The 18,859-nt window shown below is 38.2% G+C and overlaps 1 protein-coding gene and 1 long non-coding RNA gene across 11 annotated transcripts in view; one reads left to right on the forward strand and one right to left on the reverse strand.

The window, feature by feature from the left end:
- The first annotated feature begins 362 nt into the window (after positions 1 to 362).
- LOC307043293 lies at positions 363 to 3,881 on the forward strand. Its single transcript, XR_013809319.1, has 3 exons — positions 363 to 419; positions 1,347 to 1,418; positions 1,657 to 3,881. It is a non-coding gene; the product is annotated as an uncharacterized lncRNA (long non-coding RNA).
- Positions 3,882 to 4,013: 132 nt separating this feature from the next.
- LOC307043245 (N-acetyllactosaminide alpha-1,3-galactosyltransferase-like) overlaps positions 4,014 to 18,859 on the reverse strand; it is a 40,627-nt gene continuing 25,781 nt past the window's right edge. For 8 of the 10 annotated variants that reach the window (XM_079687573.1, XM_079687574.1, XM_079687569.1 and 5 more), the window contains 5 exons: positions 6,636 to 6,733; positions 6,401 to 6,490; positions 6,201 to 6,296; positions 5,589 to 5,726; positions 4,014 to 5,049 (listed from right to left, as the gene is read on the reverse strand). In XM_079687573.1, coding sequence (XP_079543699.1) covers positions 4,365 to 5,049; positions 5,589 to 5,726; positions 6,201 to 6,296; positions 6,401 to 6,490; positions 6,636 to 6,640 — 1,014 coding nt within the window. In that variant the 5' untranslated portion in view covers positions 6,641 to 6,733 and the 3' untranslated portion in view covers positions 4,014 to 4,364. Of the gene's footprint in view, positions 5,050 to 5,588; positions 5,727 to 6,200; positions 6,297 to 6,400; positions 6,491 to 6,635; positions 6,734 to 16,466; positions 16,537 to 16,907; positions 17,023 to 18,859 lie in introns of those variants that run through there. The other 2 variants (XM_079687576.1, XM_079687568.1) reach the window with 2 other exon arrangements.

The following is an 18,859-nucleotide window of genomic DNA, read 5'->3' on the forward strand; positions in this document are numbered from 1 at the left end:
TAAAGTATTTTGTGAGGCCTTCTAACATGTTTTTAAATATAACTACGGTTGTAGTTGAAGAGTTTGTAAATTAACATGAACCGAAGCTGTTGCCTGGCAACTCAATCGCACAACGTCACGTCCGTTAATTCCACATCCACACACATGGATTAACATCGATTTAATACATTAATGTAGCCTTTGTTTCTGCTAAAAGAGGTGTTGACCAGCTGGGGCAACAAGAAAATCGGCGAAATCGAGTGTGACTATTAATAAATAAATAATTATTATATTTATATTGACAATAACAACCAACCGTCGGGGTAGCATTTGCTTGGCCTTTCCGGTTATTTCTCCACTGGTTAACATGGGTTAACAATACCGTGTAACTGTCACGTTTGAAGGGACGAAATCGTGACATCTTCACGTGTCCCAGCATGGTAAATCGTCACATGTTCACGTCTTGCCGTGATATCGGGTTGAAACTAAACTGGAAACAGCAGTATATTTTATTGTGTTAACACTGTAAACTTGAGTGCTTTAACAGCCTAGTGGTTAAAGCATGTTATTGAATTTTTTTGTTGATACGTTATATTTGATGAATACATACAAATATTAAGAGTACATACTTTCATAGGGGGAAAGTAAAGTACATACTATTTTACAGTATTACTTGCAGCTAATGATACTCTTCTATCTCTTTACACTCTTCTTCTGAATAGAATATAATCAGAGGGATGAATCCCTCCTTAATTGTCACACATATATGCACATAGTGAAATTTGACCTCTGCATTTAACCCATCCTAGTACTCGGATCAGTGGGCAGCTATTGCACAGCGCTGTTTGCTAAATGTAGAGACCACAAGTGTAGTTAAAGTTTTCAAGGAACCTTATGTCGCCTTCTTCTTAACGTTGCATGTGTAAGAATACATGTATTAACAGGTTTAACAACTTTCCGTCTGAACAACTATTGTTATATGCTTGTTCACCTTTTTTAATTTTAAAACAACAGCATGCTGCTAACATATGCTAATCAGCACCTCAGCAACATACACCTGAGGCTGATGGGAGCATCTGTAGTTGACTTACAAACCAAGCTATTGGACTCACTACAATGTCGACTTGATGTGTCCAATATGCCCAATGAAACCCAGTTTGTCACTCAAAATGTCTTTCTGGCGGCAGTAAAATCACAATGTCTGTAGCAACTGAATAATGCAAATTTCCTATCGAGAGTCAGGTTGTTAACACGGCTAAAATAGTAATCAAACAATTAACTGAAATACACAAAAAGTATTGCACGAGTTAAAACATTTTTATGGTTAAATAAATAACAATATACGTGCATTTGTTTTTTTAATCAAGGTCAAACTGCAAAGCTGAAAGAACTGGAGTTACAGAAGATTGAGGTGGACAAGCTAAAGCAACAACTGCAAGGTATTGTGGAGAAGATCATGGCTCTAACAATTTGTAGTGAACAATTATTTGTGATACTGTATCTTAAACCAGGAAAAAAAACCTGTTTTAGCAGACAGAATATGTTAGAATAAATATATAAGATGCAACAGAAATGTATTATATACATTTAAAAAAAGAAGTTCCATAGGTAATGCTAACCTTGATAATGCGAGCGATGGTGAAATACAAGTATGTAATGATGCCACTTGTTTCACAGGACAAGCAGCAGAGCTGATCACTTTGAAAGCCAGGTCAAATGTCACAGAAAACCAGGTGGAGGCTCTGAAGAGAGACAGAGAAGGTAAAATATCTAAATAATGGGTTGAATTTGTAATATCTGTACGTATTTTAAAAACATGAATTCACAGTAGGGAAATAAAATGTTTCTCTCTCTTTCTCTCTCTCTATCTCTCTCTCTCTCTCTCTCTCTCTCAGTCAAACAGGTGGCTTTCTCAGCATCTCTGTTGGTTTCAGGCTCGGGAACTATCGGACCATTTAATACTGAAACTAATCTGGTCTTCAGATACGTCTTCTCAAACATTGGGAATGCCTACAACCCAAACACAGGTACTCAAATCTCCACACTCTAAGTCACAGAAATCTAATGTTTTTGGCTCTACACAATTCAAATACATGATCAACAAACACATCTCAAGTTACCTGCAGTGACAAAAAATGTCCCACAGGTTCTTTCATTGCACCAGTGAGAGGAGCCTACCACTTTGAGCTCTACATTGGTGCTGACGGACATCCTTCACGTGCTGCTGTTCAAGAACGGAGAGAGAGTTTGTCGTGCACATCAACATCAGACGTCTCTTTTTGGGTCATCTACAAATGGTGCAACGCTGTTTCTAGAGGTCAGAGATGTTGTGTTTTTGAGTTTGTGTGAAAACTCAAGGATATATGACAGTTACACTCATTATAGCACCTTTAGTGGTCATCAGCTTTTCACCATGTGAAAGGGAAATACAATTTTCAGATATAATAGTGTATCAGTAATTATTTTTGCTGCTTTTCATCTGCTATTCATCATGTAAAAAGTCAGTACTATAAAAGTTAAATAATTGTTAAACTGTTTTTAATCAGGTATATGTGTGAAGTTTTCGTTCAGTTTCGTTGCTGAACTTTCATGAAATACACAGTAATAAACAGTGTATGAACACTTGTACAAGATTTTTCTCAACATTAAATAAATGAAGTGCAATAATAAAGAATTGTGTAAATATTAAAAGTTCATTTAATTTAACTCACAATTTTTGAAAAATACTGAGGATAAATCCTGTTTCTTTTTTGCCTCGATCAAGATTACAAGGCCAAGATACCGATATGTTGGTTAGAGCTCAGCATCAAAACAACTTTACTTTTCCTGTCAGATCTTTCTGTGTTTTTTTACTTTGTTTTATAGAAATGTGAATCATTTAGTTCTGTTGGTGTGACCGAGGAAATTCAATTTCTTCTTTCAAATGCATCTTGTTTTTAAGTATCTCGACATATACAAGAACTGTATTCGTAAAATGTACCTCTCCCTCATCAACCTTGAAGTTTAGCCTCAGTTGTAGCAACGTAGCTGCTGGTGTGGCAGCCCAGCCCGATGAGGGAGGGGTACATGTTGTCAGATTGAGAAAACGAAATTCACCAGGAGAGTTTTCTTGACGAATAGAATGAATTCTGGGGGTTGGACCTTAGACTTTCCGACTTTCAATTTTAAGGACCACCCTACTGAGGCTAAACGTCAAGGTTGATGAGGGAGGGGTAAATGCTGTTGGAATTTGAATACAATTAACCAGGAGAGTTTTCTTGACTATCATAACGAATTCCGGTGGTTGGAGCTTAAAATAAATGAATTTGAAAATGTACATTGCACTAAGGACCACCCTAAGGAGCATCTTACTCCAATAGCACAAATGTATAGAAAGAGTTCAGGCATCAGGAGTCACACCAGCTCATTCAAAGCTCATCTGGGTTAAACTGAAGTGCTATTTCATAATGAATATCAGACTGACAGAACAACAATACGACATTCATGACAAAACTGGCAAAGTAAACGAAAAAATGTACTTTCAATATTGATCGAGCTCTAATGATTTGTCAATGCAACAACATCAAATTCTATTCAAATCCTTTTCTTCTACTAAAGCTTAGCAGAGTACAGCATACTGGGTTCTCCCTTTAAGCTTTCTTCAGAAACTGATAAGATGATATTAAATGTCCATTCCTCCAACACATCTTTGAGAAATGGCAGGGAGCCACTGCAGTCACGGGATAAATATGTTTCTATTGTTCCATTCTGAATGAACTAAAGGCAAGGCATCCCTAACATAAAGTTTCTCTGTTGTTCATGTATGTCTACGACCCCCATTTCATTACTTTGTCAAATCATTCAAATTGGATGCTTTGAAGACAACATATTAATCTGACTCACTGACATTATGGTGATTATATTTGTATCTTAAATTGGTGAAGGTATAATTAATAAACATTGTACATGAACACTGAATACAGTTAACGAAGAGCAGCACATTGCTTTACAGAAGAGGACAGACGGACACACAAATCACACATTAACAGGGGGAATAAAAAGCAATTGAGATTTATAAAAAATGTGAACAAATTTGAGTGTCAATAAGTATCAGTTAAAAACAGAGATAGAGTGGCATTTGGCAAAGTGACATACAAATAAATAAGCTGGATCAACAAGGGCAGACAGTTTGATCAAACATGGAAAAAGTTGACTTATATACATCTGAAAAAAAATGCAACAAAAAAAATTGATATCCGGATAAAAGAAAAGCGTGTATTTATATAAGAAGTTGTCACTCCATTATGAAAATACTTGCAGATCTGCAAAGTAATTCCTGAGAGAATAAAATGAGCCAGGGACCACGAGAACCTGAGACTTTACTTTTGTTAGCATTTGTCAAGTTTTTAAGGTGTGCGAAGTGTGTAATAATATTTTGGTGCCCACAGCAATCGGGTGACTTGTATGTCGCGCCTGAAACCGATGCTGGTATCCCAGCAGTACTCTGGAGAGAGAACCTTGCTGGGTTTGTGGAGCAGCATGTACTTGTTCAGATGGCTCTCATCGTGCCACAGAGCCTCCACATTGTTCTGTTTGTCCTCTATGATGCCCTGATAGCAGGCCTCGGTCAACGCTTTCACATTCTTCCACGAGCCTCCGAAGATGGCAGCGTGGTAGTAAAAATCCCCAGTTTCCATGTACGCCTTGGAGTTTGGGTTGCGGTCGTAGGTGTAAAAATACTTTGGAAGGTGGTAGTAGTGGGCGTGGAGCAGAGCCACTGAATCCCCAAGAGCCTCTGATCCAAATCTCCCGGTAAATACCTGATCCACATCAAAGCAGAAGACGTGCGTGCAGTGGTGGCGAATATCAGACGCTATCACATCTGATATGCTCTTCATTCGCATCATAGAGATGTCCTGCCACCTGGAGTTCTTCTCCACTTTGATCACCTTCATGCTTCTCAGAGGAGACAACTTGATGTTAGGCACCTTCTCTGGCATGTCCGTAAACACGTAGTAGGTCACGGGTAAACCCACCATAAAGTGTTGCTCGGATGAGTTCAGGAACGTGTGTAGGTAAGCATCAAGGTATCTTTTGAGGAAAAGAAAACAATTCACTTTTCTGTTAGACTCTTATCACTCTACCTCCGGAGGAAACTGAGGTCCATTGATTCGTATCTTCTTTAGTCTGCTGCTGCAAGTAAAAACGGTTTGCTGCAATGTGCTGGGGCAGTGGTATCTGATCTGGTGACCAGAACCAACCAAACAGACACTAGCCTATGACTTTATCTGTAACTGCACTACAAGTCATTTTAGCACTAGATGCAGCATGTCCACTTCACATGTTTATGAGTACAGTAAAACATATATTTTCAAAGTTAGCTATAGTAACTATAAGCACTGGGTTTTTTTGGGTGTTTTTTTTGTCATTTTTTACAGTTTGTTATACCCCTGTCTTCTTTAACAGAAACCTGGTGCTGCCAACCTTCTTTCTTTTTTTTTATACAATCTGTCCAACCATCACCTAGTTAAACATGAATGCACTAATCATACAGTTGGCTGAGCAGGAGGTATTTAGGTTTGACGACAGATTATCTTTAGAGTTATTACTTTATTCATGTGAAAACCAACCTGCCCACAGCAAAGACTGTTAGAGCCACAGAGGATCCTTTCATCTTGTGCATCTCGTCGTAGAGGTGGGGGTCAAACATCCCTTCCCAGATGATGGCAGCTTTCCAATATGTACAGGTTAGCACGTCAGGTCTGGACCTGAAATATAAAACAAATGTATTTATTTAGACTGAATTCCCTTTTATAATTCTCTTCTTTACCAACCTGAAGTTTACTACAGGTAAGTTGTGACTTAAACACGTCATATGCATCTCAATATTTTTAGTAGTATTATTTTATATTTACACTCAACTTAGATTCAGTTAAATTCTGTTGCACCAAAACTTTAAATGCAATGTCAGGTTAAACGTATAAAATAGCTACCCTTCTAATATGGATTAAGCAAAAATAGTTGTATGTGGCTCCATTAATTGAGCCAACATTTATTTATAAATACACCTTCTTCTTAGGAATTATTTAAAAAGGTGAAATACAAAAACCACCACTTATTTGTTGTTGCTGCTTTATGTCCAATCAGATGAAACCTGCGGCTTCTCAACATGATAGATAAATGTCTGTGTTGGTCTCAGGACTATCTGTTCAGCCAAATTGTAAACGGTCTTCTGGTCTTACTGAAGATTGAGGCTGGCGTCCACACTGCTGTCCAGATTCAGCATCTTTGCACTTTCCAAATGGCATTTCTTCATAGGTATGAAGCCCATTAAAAGTCTAAAACAAAAAATAAAAACATGTGTTCATTAAGTAATGTTAGCATTTAGGCTTACAGTAATTGTTCTTGTATGAAGTGTCCCGTACATTTATCACAGACTCACTTTACAGATGGAGAAATTAAGTAGATAGCACACAGTGTGATGGGAACAAAGAGCACACATTTCACAACACTCCTCATCCTCTGAAGACGTCTGCAAAAAAAGAGCCAAAGATGTCAGATTAATCAGATTACACATAAATCTCTGATTCTTAAAATGCAGAAGTGTGTGGCACCGTAGCTTAAACAATAAAGTAGTATTTATTTTGTTTGTTTTTTATTTTAAAGATGTGAAATACCCCATTGTTGAAAAACGCTGGGGTCAAGGCTCAGTATAAGGTGATCTCTCTTGTGAAAGGACGTGGCAGCAGCTGATGTTTCATGAATGAAACGGCACCTGAGAAAAGAAGAGGAAGTATTTTACTTATTGAAACAATTCTCATTGAATCTCATTGGTTCAAGTTCGCCCATCTAGGTGTGGCAGTGCTTTTCTTTTAACTTTCGAGATAGTGGAGGTGATAGGGTAGCTTAATATTGGTGTTGATTCCAAAATGTTATTTTACAATATAAGATCTAAAAGTACAAGCTATTGAATATTAACACAAGCAGCTAGGCCTGTCACGATAATTAATTGTGTTGGACGATAAATTTTTCTGGAAATTATTGCGATAAACGATTGTCGGCACCGTTTTAAGACCATTTTAGACATAATGATAATATATAATAATAATTCAAGTACATCCTTTCAAACATAACTTTTTATTGAACATTCAACATTGCAAATTAAATGTGAAATAATATTAAAATATATAAATTAATAAATAAAACAAATTAATTAAATTATAATAAATTAATTAAATCACACACAACCAAAACAATAAATTAAATAGAGTCAGGCTGGAAAACAGAGCTCTCTCTCTCTCATATATATATATATATGAGAGAGAGAGCTTTATAAATAAATAAATAAATATGAGCACACATTATCTCACAAGCAAAAAAAACTCCTTAAAAATTAAATAGAGTCAGGCTGGAAAACAGAGCTCTCTCTCTCTCATATATATATATATATGAGAGAGAGAGCTTTATAAATAAATAAATAAATATGAGCACACATTATCTCACAAGCAAAAAAAACTCCTTAAAACAACAGTCAAGTGTACAGTCCACTGTCAAAGACCCAGATGCCTCAACAGGCCATATCCAAATCTGTTTTTCTAAGTTTTCGAGCAAGGAACACCAACATGTTTGCATTGTCGGGCGGGGCGGGGGCTCTCCATCTCCAGCTGCCGTGTTTGCTCCCAGCTGGGAACGGAATGGGGTGGTTGTGTTTTAGGTGGTTTAAAATGCGTGGTATTGCCTGCTTTTGTCGCTACCTTTTTTAAACCAATGCGACACACCGCCCGGCTCATTCAAGTCCGTAGGTTCGCCTCGTTGATTTGGTTTGAATCCAAAATACTGCCACACCGGAGAATCGAGATGTGTAGTTAGGTTTTGTAAAAAATTCCATTTCACTTTAAATTCCCCGCGAGTAAGTCACACGTTGTCTCCCGCTTGTCGCTATATTATTAATTTGGCTGCTACGCTGCTGCACGTGCAGGCGGAGTGTCCTGACCTGGCTGTGTGTCAGCCCCGCCCCTCACAGCGCGCCTGGCAGCCACAGCGCTCCAGGCTAAAATGCTGGTCACAACGGCAATTTATCGAGCTCAGAAAAGTTATCAAGTCCATTTTTATTTATCGTACGATAAGTCAATTTATCGATTATCGCGACAGGCCTACAAGCAGCCATTCAAGAAGTTTGCCAAAATAAAATACACTTACACATTTGGTAACATTTAGATTTTATATATATTTTTTATTCCCTTATTCTCTGGAAGAGTTTAGTTAGAAAAGACACAAACAGTGCTTGTTATGTTGCGTTTCCCGGGAATTGCCAGTGTAAATAAAAACATATAGCATCCAACAATTAGACAAAAACCTTCATAAATTCTTGTCAATGTTCGAAAATCTCACTCATAGTATGGAAACACCTTTAAACTGAATTCAGACTAAAAAAGACATTGTTGACCGGACCAATTGTGCACACAGGATAACCTAATTAAATTGACATACAATACTGGTGTATCAACACAGTGTTTATCTTAAAAACCCCGAGCCTGTTTTTCAGGTTTCAGGCTCGAAAATGACTTTCCCAGAACAAATGACCATATCTTCCCTTCTAAAAGGGTTAAATTAATAATCTTTTTTCTCAAAGTAGTGATAAACCTGTGAGTTGGATGTAGAGAAGTCAGATTCAATATAGATGTTTTTTATTTTAAAGAAAATTCAGATTGAACATGGTAAAAAACTGTAAATTATAGTGTTCGTCCAAAAGATATTTTGTACTTATAGTGAAAACTAACCTTGGATGATGGGTTAGTAGACTAAAAGCTTTAGGAATTCAAAGTACAACATATAATAAGTACCCTGTATCAAGATTGATGCAAAACAAGTGATATTTGACATTTTTAGACAGATTTCGCAAAAAATAAACCTCTTCTGGGGCCATTTGGGTGGATTTTTCATATCTCTGGCTCCCCTTGCTGGATTTTGACATGTGACATCTCTTTCTAACCGTCAGAGCCAATGGAATCGAGGGGAACTCCCACATAGTCCTTATTTGGTCATGTGTGTGTATTATACTGCCGCATAGCCAAGACCGGAAGCAGCAGCCACTCTGGTGGCTACCATTAGCAGCTAACTTTTGCTCTGCGATTTTTACATAAAAAATTATGAATTATGAATGATAAATAATTCCAATTATTGCCCAGAAACTTTATCAACCCATGGGTTAACCGATTCAGCCGCGTTTTTTCTCGTTTTAATGCCATTGAACACGTCTTTTGATCAGATTAACAGCTACGGTGAGACGATCTCCCTAGAAGCTACGTAAAGGTACGTGTTGTGATGTCTGTCTTTGCTTCCCCTGTCGCAAATTCGGATCACTCAGTGATGATACTATATACGTAAATAATCTGTGGAACCTCAGCTTTAATCGGATATCTTGTATGTGCAGCTACGATAAGTAATAAGGGTACTTTTATCTTGAGTTCTGTGCCAATGTCCGTTAGCATTTTTTGCTAAGGGGTCATTTAGATGCTTCTTATGAGACTTGTGTTTTGTTTTGGTAAAAATGGTTTATATCGTCAGTTAGCTGAGATTATTTCCGTTAATCTGGTATAACACATTAATAGGTTCTTAAATATTAAGATCCCCTGAGACACAGTGTCCTGAAAAAAAAACCAGGGTCCCTGCTGGCGGGGACCTTGGGGCTTAACAGATAGGGTGGATTTCTTAGAGATGGAAAACAAGAAACTAGGAAACAGGATACTCCACATGACCAATCAGCTAGCTGTCCTGGAACGCAGCTTGCAAAACATGAGGTCGCTCCACTTTGCTGAGGTAACAGGCATAGTTAAATCACCTCCTTTTTTACACAAACACTAGTTGCTGCTGTTTTGTTACAGTTTTGCCATCGTAAGGCTACTAGATCAGCTTTCTAACAAGGGACACAACCATACATTTGTAGCTATGAATGCTCATCTGAAAGGCTGTGTGTTTGCAGACATAGGATACTGAAGTCGTCCTCTGGGAAGTGAACCATCACTCTCTGTACAAAATATCCATTCAGTACTGTCGTTTATGAGATATTTAATCTGTTCAGACCTACCAAGGCCTCAGGTTATCAGGCTCAGCTGCCCTTTGTCAGCCTCAGGTGTATACATTCATATTTAGAAAGTTAGCACAATATGTTTAATCACTGTTAAATCGCTGATACAGCATTCCAACTTCTTGTTCTTCCACAAACAAAATTCTTTATTATTCCTCCGGGTTATTTTGCACCTCTTCTGCTCCCACATTCCACATCGCAGAAACTCTGTTCAAACATTTTTTTTTTAACATGGAAGTCAATGGAGAAACTCTTCAGACTTCAACAAATCTTCATGCGACTTCAACTGCTAACTGTTCCTTCATACTTTCACTCCGAAACCTCATTCCAACTTTAAAATGTTACACATCTTTCTGACATTATTCGTGTAACACAATCTGATTCATACTTTTAGAGATATTAAACATTGTTCAGACCTTGGTAAAGAGGCCTTCTTCAGATTTTAGAGTGCGTGGTGTCACAGCTGGAGGACAGATTTAATTTTGCCTTCATATTTTCTTTTAAATCTGCCATAATTCCCAAACCTACATTCCTGAGACATAATTTTTCATGACAAACCTAGGAAAACCTTTCGTAGCTTGAAAAAAAAAAAAAAATTAAGCAAAATAATTAAACAAAATGCCTCTTGAGGGCATGAAGTGATAAAAACTTTCAACATGTCTCCATTAAACCCCATTGTAAGTTCAGCCTCATCTTTCCCCACCACAGCAGCCACACACCTTTAGTTAATCTGCCAAAAAGGCCACATTATTAACCCGAAAGTACACAAAAAGTACACTTCAGATGCTCAAGTTCCTTGAGATGCTTCACGCTTTGAAATTTCACCGATATCTGTTACGATTCTTCAACAAAACGTTCACATGTAAGAGGTTTATCTCTCATTCAGAACAATGAAAATGCTCTCCTCTCACTGATTACTGCACATCACCATGGAAACCTTTGATTTCTGGACACGTCGTTAGCTCAAATATAAACACTAGGGCTATTTCTTTTTTAATGCCACTGATTATTTTAATGTGCGATTAATGCATGTGTATTTGTCCTCGGCCGCCCCGTAGTTTCAGAGCCCAAAGGCTTGACGTTGTTGTTGTTGTTGTTAGTTGGATGGTGGGAGATTCTAGCGAGAGATATGGATACAAAAAAAGTGTTTTAAACAGCAAGCCAAGCACACAGCTGATGCTGACAGCCCCGCTCCTGCCGCTCGCTTGCGGCAGACCACGCTTGAATGTTTGCCGGGGAGACGCCTGGACACGGCGTCTACGAGCAGCAATCTTTCAACAGCGATAGCTGAATGGGTGGCGGTGGCTACAGCTTGCAGGACAATTAACATTGTGTGTGAGAGCCCTAACAGCTCTACGTCAATTATGGGGTGTTATCATATGCCGTTTCCATGGAAATGCATCCCTCGCCATAAAAGACGATGTCGCTATAACTCCTATGAAAATGTTCAAAAAGTGCTCAAACTTCACATGTGTGCTAACAGCAGTGTTAATTTTGTTGACTAAAACTATGACGAAATATGTTCGTCAACAACATTTTTTTCCATGACTAAAACGAGACGATGACGAGACGGCACCGACAGCAGTAAACAACTGTAACAAAATCCACACGCAATATCGTTGACGAAAAGTGACCAGACGAAATGTAGTTTACTAAATAAAAACTATGTCAAAATCTCGCTTTACTTTCGTTGACGAAAAATGAGGAGACGAAATATTATCAAAGATAACGTTACATCTCTGATAGTCAGTTTTTCTCCCGGCTGTCCAATTCGGCTGGGCAGCAGCTGTGTGTCTGTGCTGCGCGCGGCGGTACATTTGAACTACACCGGCCAGTGGTCGCGTTAACTGAATACCCCCCCCCCCGTCACAGAGAGTGAGTGACGAGTTGTGTATAGACTCTACAGGTAATAATGGATTGTGACGGAAATGTTACGATCCTCTCCGTCAAAATGACTGACAACGAAAAAGTCTAACGCCACCACTGCTTGGGAGAAAGAAACAATGTGATATTTGGGCCCATTTTCGCTACAACGAGGCGGAGAAAAAAAGTGAATGCTTTATCAGAAGGGAAGCAATGTGGCCATCGCTGGTAAAAACACCACAAACCTGACCAGATCTCTGCAAAGCTGCATTCTTAATCATTCAACCTGTGTTTTTCATCAAATAAGGACAATATATAATCTTATTCTGAAATAAGTTTGACTAAATGACAAATTATTGGTTTTGCCTAGACTATTTGACTGAAATGTTCTATATAATCTGATGACTAAAAAAGGCTCAACAGTTTTCATCGACAAAAAGTAGACTCAAAATAATTTGGTTTCTTTGACTAAAATAAGACTAAAATGCTGAGACTTTTAGTTGACTAAAACAGGATGAAGGTGACTAAATATATAACTAAAACTAAAAAGGAAATTTAACACAGGACTAAGACTAAAACTAAATCACCTGCTGCTGAACCCATACCGTGTTCCTGTTAGTGTTGACTTCCTGTCTACCTTCTTCTGTTCATTTATCTGATGTCCAGCGCTCCATCTCTTAGCATCTTTTCCTTTCACTCTCTTGGTCCTCCTTAGCAACGTGTTGTTATAGTGCTTGACATTGGTCTGTACTACTGTATTAACAACCTGTCACATGTTCTGAATTGACCAATCAGAATCGAGCATACAACTAAGCCATATTAACCGGCTCCGTGACCACCCTGTCGGTTGTTCTTTTCCCATAATAACTGCCTCGCTGCACATTATCCCTTACTTGATCCATTGTTGTGAAGTGTCTGGCCAAACTTGTGTGAAGAGGAATCTGCTCTGAATGTAGTGCATGAAAGGAGACCAGGTTTTATTGACGGGGGTTATATTGTCATTTTGTGTTGAAGAGAGTTTTTCTAGGTCTGCATGATCTGTTGAACGATTGAGCCAATGGTTAATAGATCATTTTGTTCTGTCTTTCCAGTTGAGTAAAACGTTTTTCTTTGCTACAGATGTTGCTATAATAATTTAATGTTGTGGGAGAGTGATGGAGGAAAGATCACCTATAAAAGAGCGATGGAGGGGGTGAGGGTGATGCCGATGTTGAAGACCGCTCAGCTGACCGAAACCAGGTGACTTGAATGAGTTGTATTTCAGTTACGGGACATGCAAAATGTCTTATTACAGATGGTGTGGCAGTTAATGTCTGTCTTTTTTTGGATCTGATGCCAAAGCCGGATTAACCATATGGGCACAATGGGCACGTGCCCAGGGGCCCTTGAGCAAGAGAGGGCCCTCAGTGACAAGAGAAAAAGAAAAGAAAAAAGTTATTTTTCTTATTTTGTTTGGCACAACCTCACTCATCATACATTGTTTTAAATTAAACATATACTCTACTCTGCAATAAATAACTCGCCTTTTCTATAGGGTCAAATTAATATATGTTCTAAACTGTCTCTGTACTATAGGTCTCACTATGTGTGCGCTCAACTATATTATTATGCGTCGGCGGTCTATAGGCGACATCGCCACCTTCACTCATGTCACATTGACATTGTGTCACGTGGATGGTTATGGATGGTGCCAGTAGCAGCCAAACGCCCAGCGGGGAAGCGAAAAGAAAGAAAAAGGAAGAGAGAGTGGCTGCATTCAAACATTTCCCAACAATAAATAGCTTTTTCTAAATAGAATTCCTTGTTTACTTGTACAGCCAACCATTCATATTTGGACACTTTAAGTGGGATGCTGCTCTGAGGTTTTGAGTGATATTCCCTGGATTTCTTGAGCCATACACTGTCTTGAGATCTTATCCATTGTTTCCTTGAATTGTGATTTTTGACTGAAAGGGCAAAAGGCTAGACCTACTTTGGTTGAACTATGTAGCTGCGTCCCTGCTTTTGACAAATAGGTCTGCGATTGACATGCCAGATTTAATGAAAATAAAAAAATAGGGTTGGTTAGGCGTGTTCTTACGTGTTGGTACGTGGGTTGAGGGGCCCTGAGCTCTCAGTGCCCAGTGGCCCATGGAGGTAATAATCCGGCCTTATCTGATGCCCATGTGTGGGTTGGTATGGAAACAGTGTTGAGGAAATAGTTTGTATATTTGTACAATATGTACTATTATATTTTTGGTTTGTGGTGAACATAGTTTTAGTAGTAACGAAGGCTGTAGATTGTCAAAGTTATTCATGTCTATTGTCTTATATGGCTTCCCAAATGTATGGAATGGAAGTGACAGTGGTGGGGTAAATCATATGTTTGTATGAATTGGTCGCAGGTGCTATGAGAGCTGCTAAAAAAAAAGGTGCACTGAGTTTTTTCCAAACAAAATGTGAAACCAAAATGTTGATAACACATTTTCTGTCTGCGACAAGTTAACAGACAACTGCATTGTGAAGTGAGGCGTTCAGGGAACCAATCTAAAAACCAATGGCGTCATTATGCTAAGGCATTTACAGATTTCAATCGATATCACAACCGATAAGCTCAAATTGAAATCTTATATATTGCTACTTTGAAGGAGGTAATGTTAGTATTATGATCTCTACTTGTTAACTCCTCCTGTAATATTTATGTCTGCCTGTTCGCATCTAGATTCTAAATAGCTGTTGTTTCAGATGTTGGTGAGATCTCAGGCTCTATGAACACAGTCACTCTGTTTCTCAGCTGAAAAGCTTTACACTTTGTCATATTTTGACTTCATGACTCAGCACTTGTCTTTAGTTTTGGGAGAGAGAGGTTAATATCAGTTAAGAAAGTTGAGGTTGTTGTGAAGATCAGATAAAGCACACATAAGACTGCTACTTCCTGCCTGTATGTGTTTTTACAACATTGTGTTCTTTTAAAGTCAGACTTTGTAACTATACTGGATTTATTGAGGAAGCAAAGAGATATATTTTATAGTCATCTTCATTTGGTTTCTGGTATGTCTTTTATCATATCACCTGATGAACAGCCTCATTGAGGTCACTTTATCTCACTGTCATTAATGTTTGAACAAGAGGATGATCATTATTTTGTTCACATTGACCTATTTTCACTGACCTCTGTTCACTGACCAGCCATGAAGTGATTTTAATAAATAATTATTTTAATATTTGATAATCCACATTTTTTTGATTTATTGTTTTATAAAAAATACTGAAGTAACGCCATTAGATTTCCTTCAAACTAATGCACACCGTTTATTGTAGATATTACAATTAGGGATGTCCCGATCACCTTTTTTTGCTCCCGATCCGATTCCGATCATTTGATTTTGACAATTTGCCGATACCGATTTTTCCCGATCCGATCTTTATGCAATGCATTAAGACAAAAAAAAGAAAAAAAGCATTGAAGTTGTCCCTTAAGGTTATTTTTTTATTTAAATTGGATATTCTATCCAACATGGATATAGCTTCTTTCTTTCACAGCAGCATTGGATCAGTTCAGTTGTGCAGCATTGGATCAAAACAAAATAAAGCTTTCAGTACTCGTTAGCTTACTGCTACAATTAGACACTGCGCCCTGCCCACTCTGTTGCCAGATTTGAGAGAAATAAGCAACCAGGTCTTTGAAAACAAGCCCCAAAGAAGCAACACATACATGATGTTGTGTAATTTGAAACCAAAACTAAGGCCTCAGGATGACTTTAAGACTTGAACATGGTCATTTTTGTTTTGTAACATTGAATACAAAATTAAAAAAAAAGTATTTTATAAAAAATAAATAAATAAATCCCGATCCCCGATTTTTTCCTCCCGATTCCGATCTTTTGAAAATCGGATCGGGACAACTCTAATTACAATAGCAATTTGTAGGGGTACAAATCAAGCCCTTTAGAGGTAATGAAAATGCACATTGGCAATTAAATGTGTTTAAGTTTATATATATTGTACATTGTTAAACATTTCAGTTATTTCATTTGTTCTTCAACTTGTAAATAAGTCTATGTCTCTGTCGTTCAACCTACATATTGTTTTGCTGTGTTAGAGAAAGCAAGAGACAGTCTGCCATCACTGTAACTCTTTCTCTTTCTTTGTCTCTGAGCTTCTGTAAAGCTCGCTCCTTCTCACAACAGTAATCTACTCTGATCAGTGTCTCAAACAATACCTTGTTGGGTCCTTGAATTTGAGGGAATATGGCCTCTAAAGTCCTTGAAATGTCCTTGAATTAGATTTTTAGGAAGGTGTAGGAACCCTAAACATACTTTTTGAATTTTGGTAAACTATACAACTGATTATCAAAATATTTTATATCCACACTCCATCATAAAGGTACCTCTATAGATAATTTACAGTATGTTTGTATGCTGTTTTGATATTGTTGTTCTCCTGATAACATGCTCAAAGTACTAAGTGTTATCAACATTAGTTTTTTGTTTAGGGTCAATATTTTCAGTAATGATTGATCAGCAGAAGACACTATATAAAGCTGGGATTACCACAGAAACTCTCAAGTAGTTTTTACTTCAGCTGTGAGTGTTTGTGTATGCTCAGGATGAGTTTCGCTTGTTCTCGCTGTATCGCCAACCCGGAAGCCTGTCCGCTCTTCGCAGCGAGCAGCAACGAGCAGCAGCGAGCCTCTCAACGTCCCGACCAATCAGAGCACACTGGGCTCACAGGGAAGGGGGGGGCAGGAGCTCCAACAAGCCGTTTAGGACAGAGAGTGAATACTGGTGAATACACATACTTTACAGAGATGCTGTATGAGAAACCAATGTCAGTTTGGAAAATTGCACAATATAAATCTATTTTAGTAGACCTCAACAATGGAATTATGATCAGTAGAAATGGCCATGACATGGGACCTTTAAAACCAAAACTCATGTACAACAACTTCCTTACTTGCAATAACTAAGCACTAATTAGAGGGTTATTGAGGAAACACTCTCAACTAATGGCTTATTACTTGTAAAATATGGTCATGTCAACACAATCTCACTCCCAACTCGGCCTATGTTGACGTAGCAGGTAGTCACAGAGCATGGCAAAAGTGAGCACTAACAGTCCTTATCATGTTGTAACACTTCCTCTTATCTCCTATTAGCAGTATATTGGCTCTTTAGTAGTCATTATAAAACAATTATTAATGCTTTATTCTACATGACCAACACATTCTCACTCCCAACTCGGCCTTTGTTGACGTTATGTCAGGGTCCCTGTCGTCACTTTCCAACGCAAGGTGGGGGGCTTTAGCGTAGAGTTTCAACTATCAGGGAGTCCCATTGACTTGCATAGAGCTCCCTGAACGTTGGTAATAGACGAGTTGGGATCGCGTTGAAATGCTCACCGCAGACCCATTCTCACAGCGTTTATCAACCTTTTTCTTACTCAATATCAAGACAAAATTATTGTTTTTACTTCTTTATTTTAATTGAATAATCTAGGACTTTTGTTGCCGTCAGTTATGGGGAGAGTAGGGGCTCAGAATACTGAAATCTGTATCGGAGCAGCTCATAGTAGTTGCTTTAGAGAATTTTACACCCGGAAGTAAGTATTCTCTCCGCTTCGCTCGACAAACCCCGTCCTCAAGCTCTGTGATTGGATGTTTGAGTGTGCGCCGAGGGTTACGCCGAGCGTCGAACATTACTTTGAAATGGGATGGAGCCACGGCAGACTGTCCAAAACTGGATTTGAACTAATAATGATTTTGAACTAGCTTAGGAACCACTGAACCTCCCTTGATGAAAGGAGAGGAGAAAATGCTGCCCCACAATGCCTTGCAGCCGCAGCATTTGACGTCACACAACAGTCGGCCGTTCACGGAAACAACGGATTATGACCGACAAATGATATCATGAAAGTTACGGTGCTTATTAAGCTTTTTAAAACGTATGTGGTAAGTTGCCAAAGTGCTTTGTTTTGAACGTTCATCAGTATTATAGCAATTATATCAAAAAGAGAAATATGAACGTTAGTTTTTACTGAAATGATCAAATAAAGTCAACATTTCAGTCTTTACTGAGCTGTGTGGGGTTTGTTCAACTTTTAAAAGATGTTTGAATGGTGATATACACAGTGATAGATGTTAAGGACTAAGTTTATAATAAATACATTTGTATTTATTTTAAGATCTTTTCATAGTTCATACAATCGTATTGGGATCATTTGTATTAATGTGGACCGAAGGGAGAGGGTGACGAGTATAAGTTTCACTTTCCTTTTTTATTTCAATTCCAACTTTGGTCATGAAAAATATGTTTCTCTGTTGTCCACGTTCATAAACAGCATCAGAGCATGCTGCAGAATCTCTAGATGAGTTTACAGTAGTCCCTCGTTCTTTTTAAACATCCATGTTGTAGTCCGCTGTATAGAAAACTGTAGTTTCCATAGTTTCCCCACAGCAGCAGACGCACATTAATGACGTCCGCTGGCGCATCATAAACACGTCGGATAGTGAAAGTGCAGTCGGATTCTCTAAAGTACCTCAGTCTCTTCTCCTAAATCCTTTTGAATTCTCCTATCCACTATCCCTTAACCCCGTGACGTTTCACTCAGAGGTCAAGGAATAGGAGATAGGGTTAGAATTTAGGAGCTGATTTTTGGATTATCCGACCGATTATCAATACCTGACAAGGTCGGAGATGAAAAACTTGGGTCGCAGGTTCCTCAACAGTGCATTACAAGACCTTTATCAATATGTGTATACCTCCACCATTAAACTGTCGTATTCTACACATTTCTTATACTATCTACATACATCTTATAAGAGTATAATAGATATGTATAGTATCAGTTAAGATAAGTAAAAAAGTCAGCCGAATCAGTATTGATACTGCAAGGAGACGTATATGGTGAAGAGAAATGTAAGATGTTGTTTAATTGCTGATATACAGTTGAGGCCTAAATTATTAGCCACCC

The sequence above is a fragment of the Notothenia rossii genome, assembly GCF_949606895.1.
Source record: "Notothenia rossii genome assembly, chromosome: 1".
In the NCBI taxonomy this organism is placed as follows: Eukaryota; Metazoa; Chordata; class Actinopteri; order Perciformes; family Nototheniidae; genus Notothenia; species Notothenia rossii.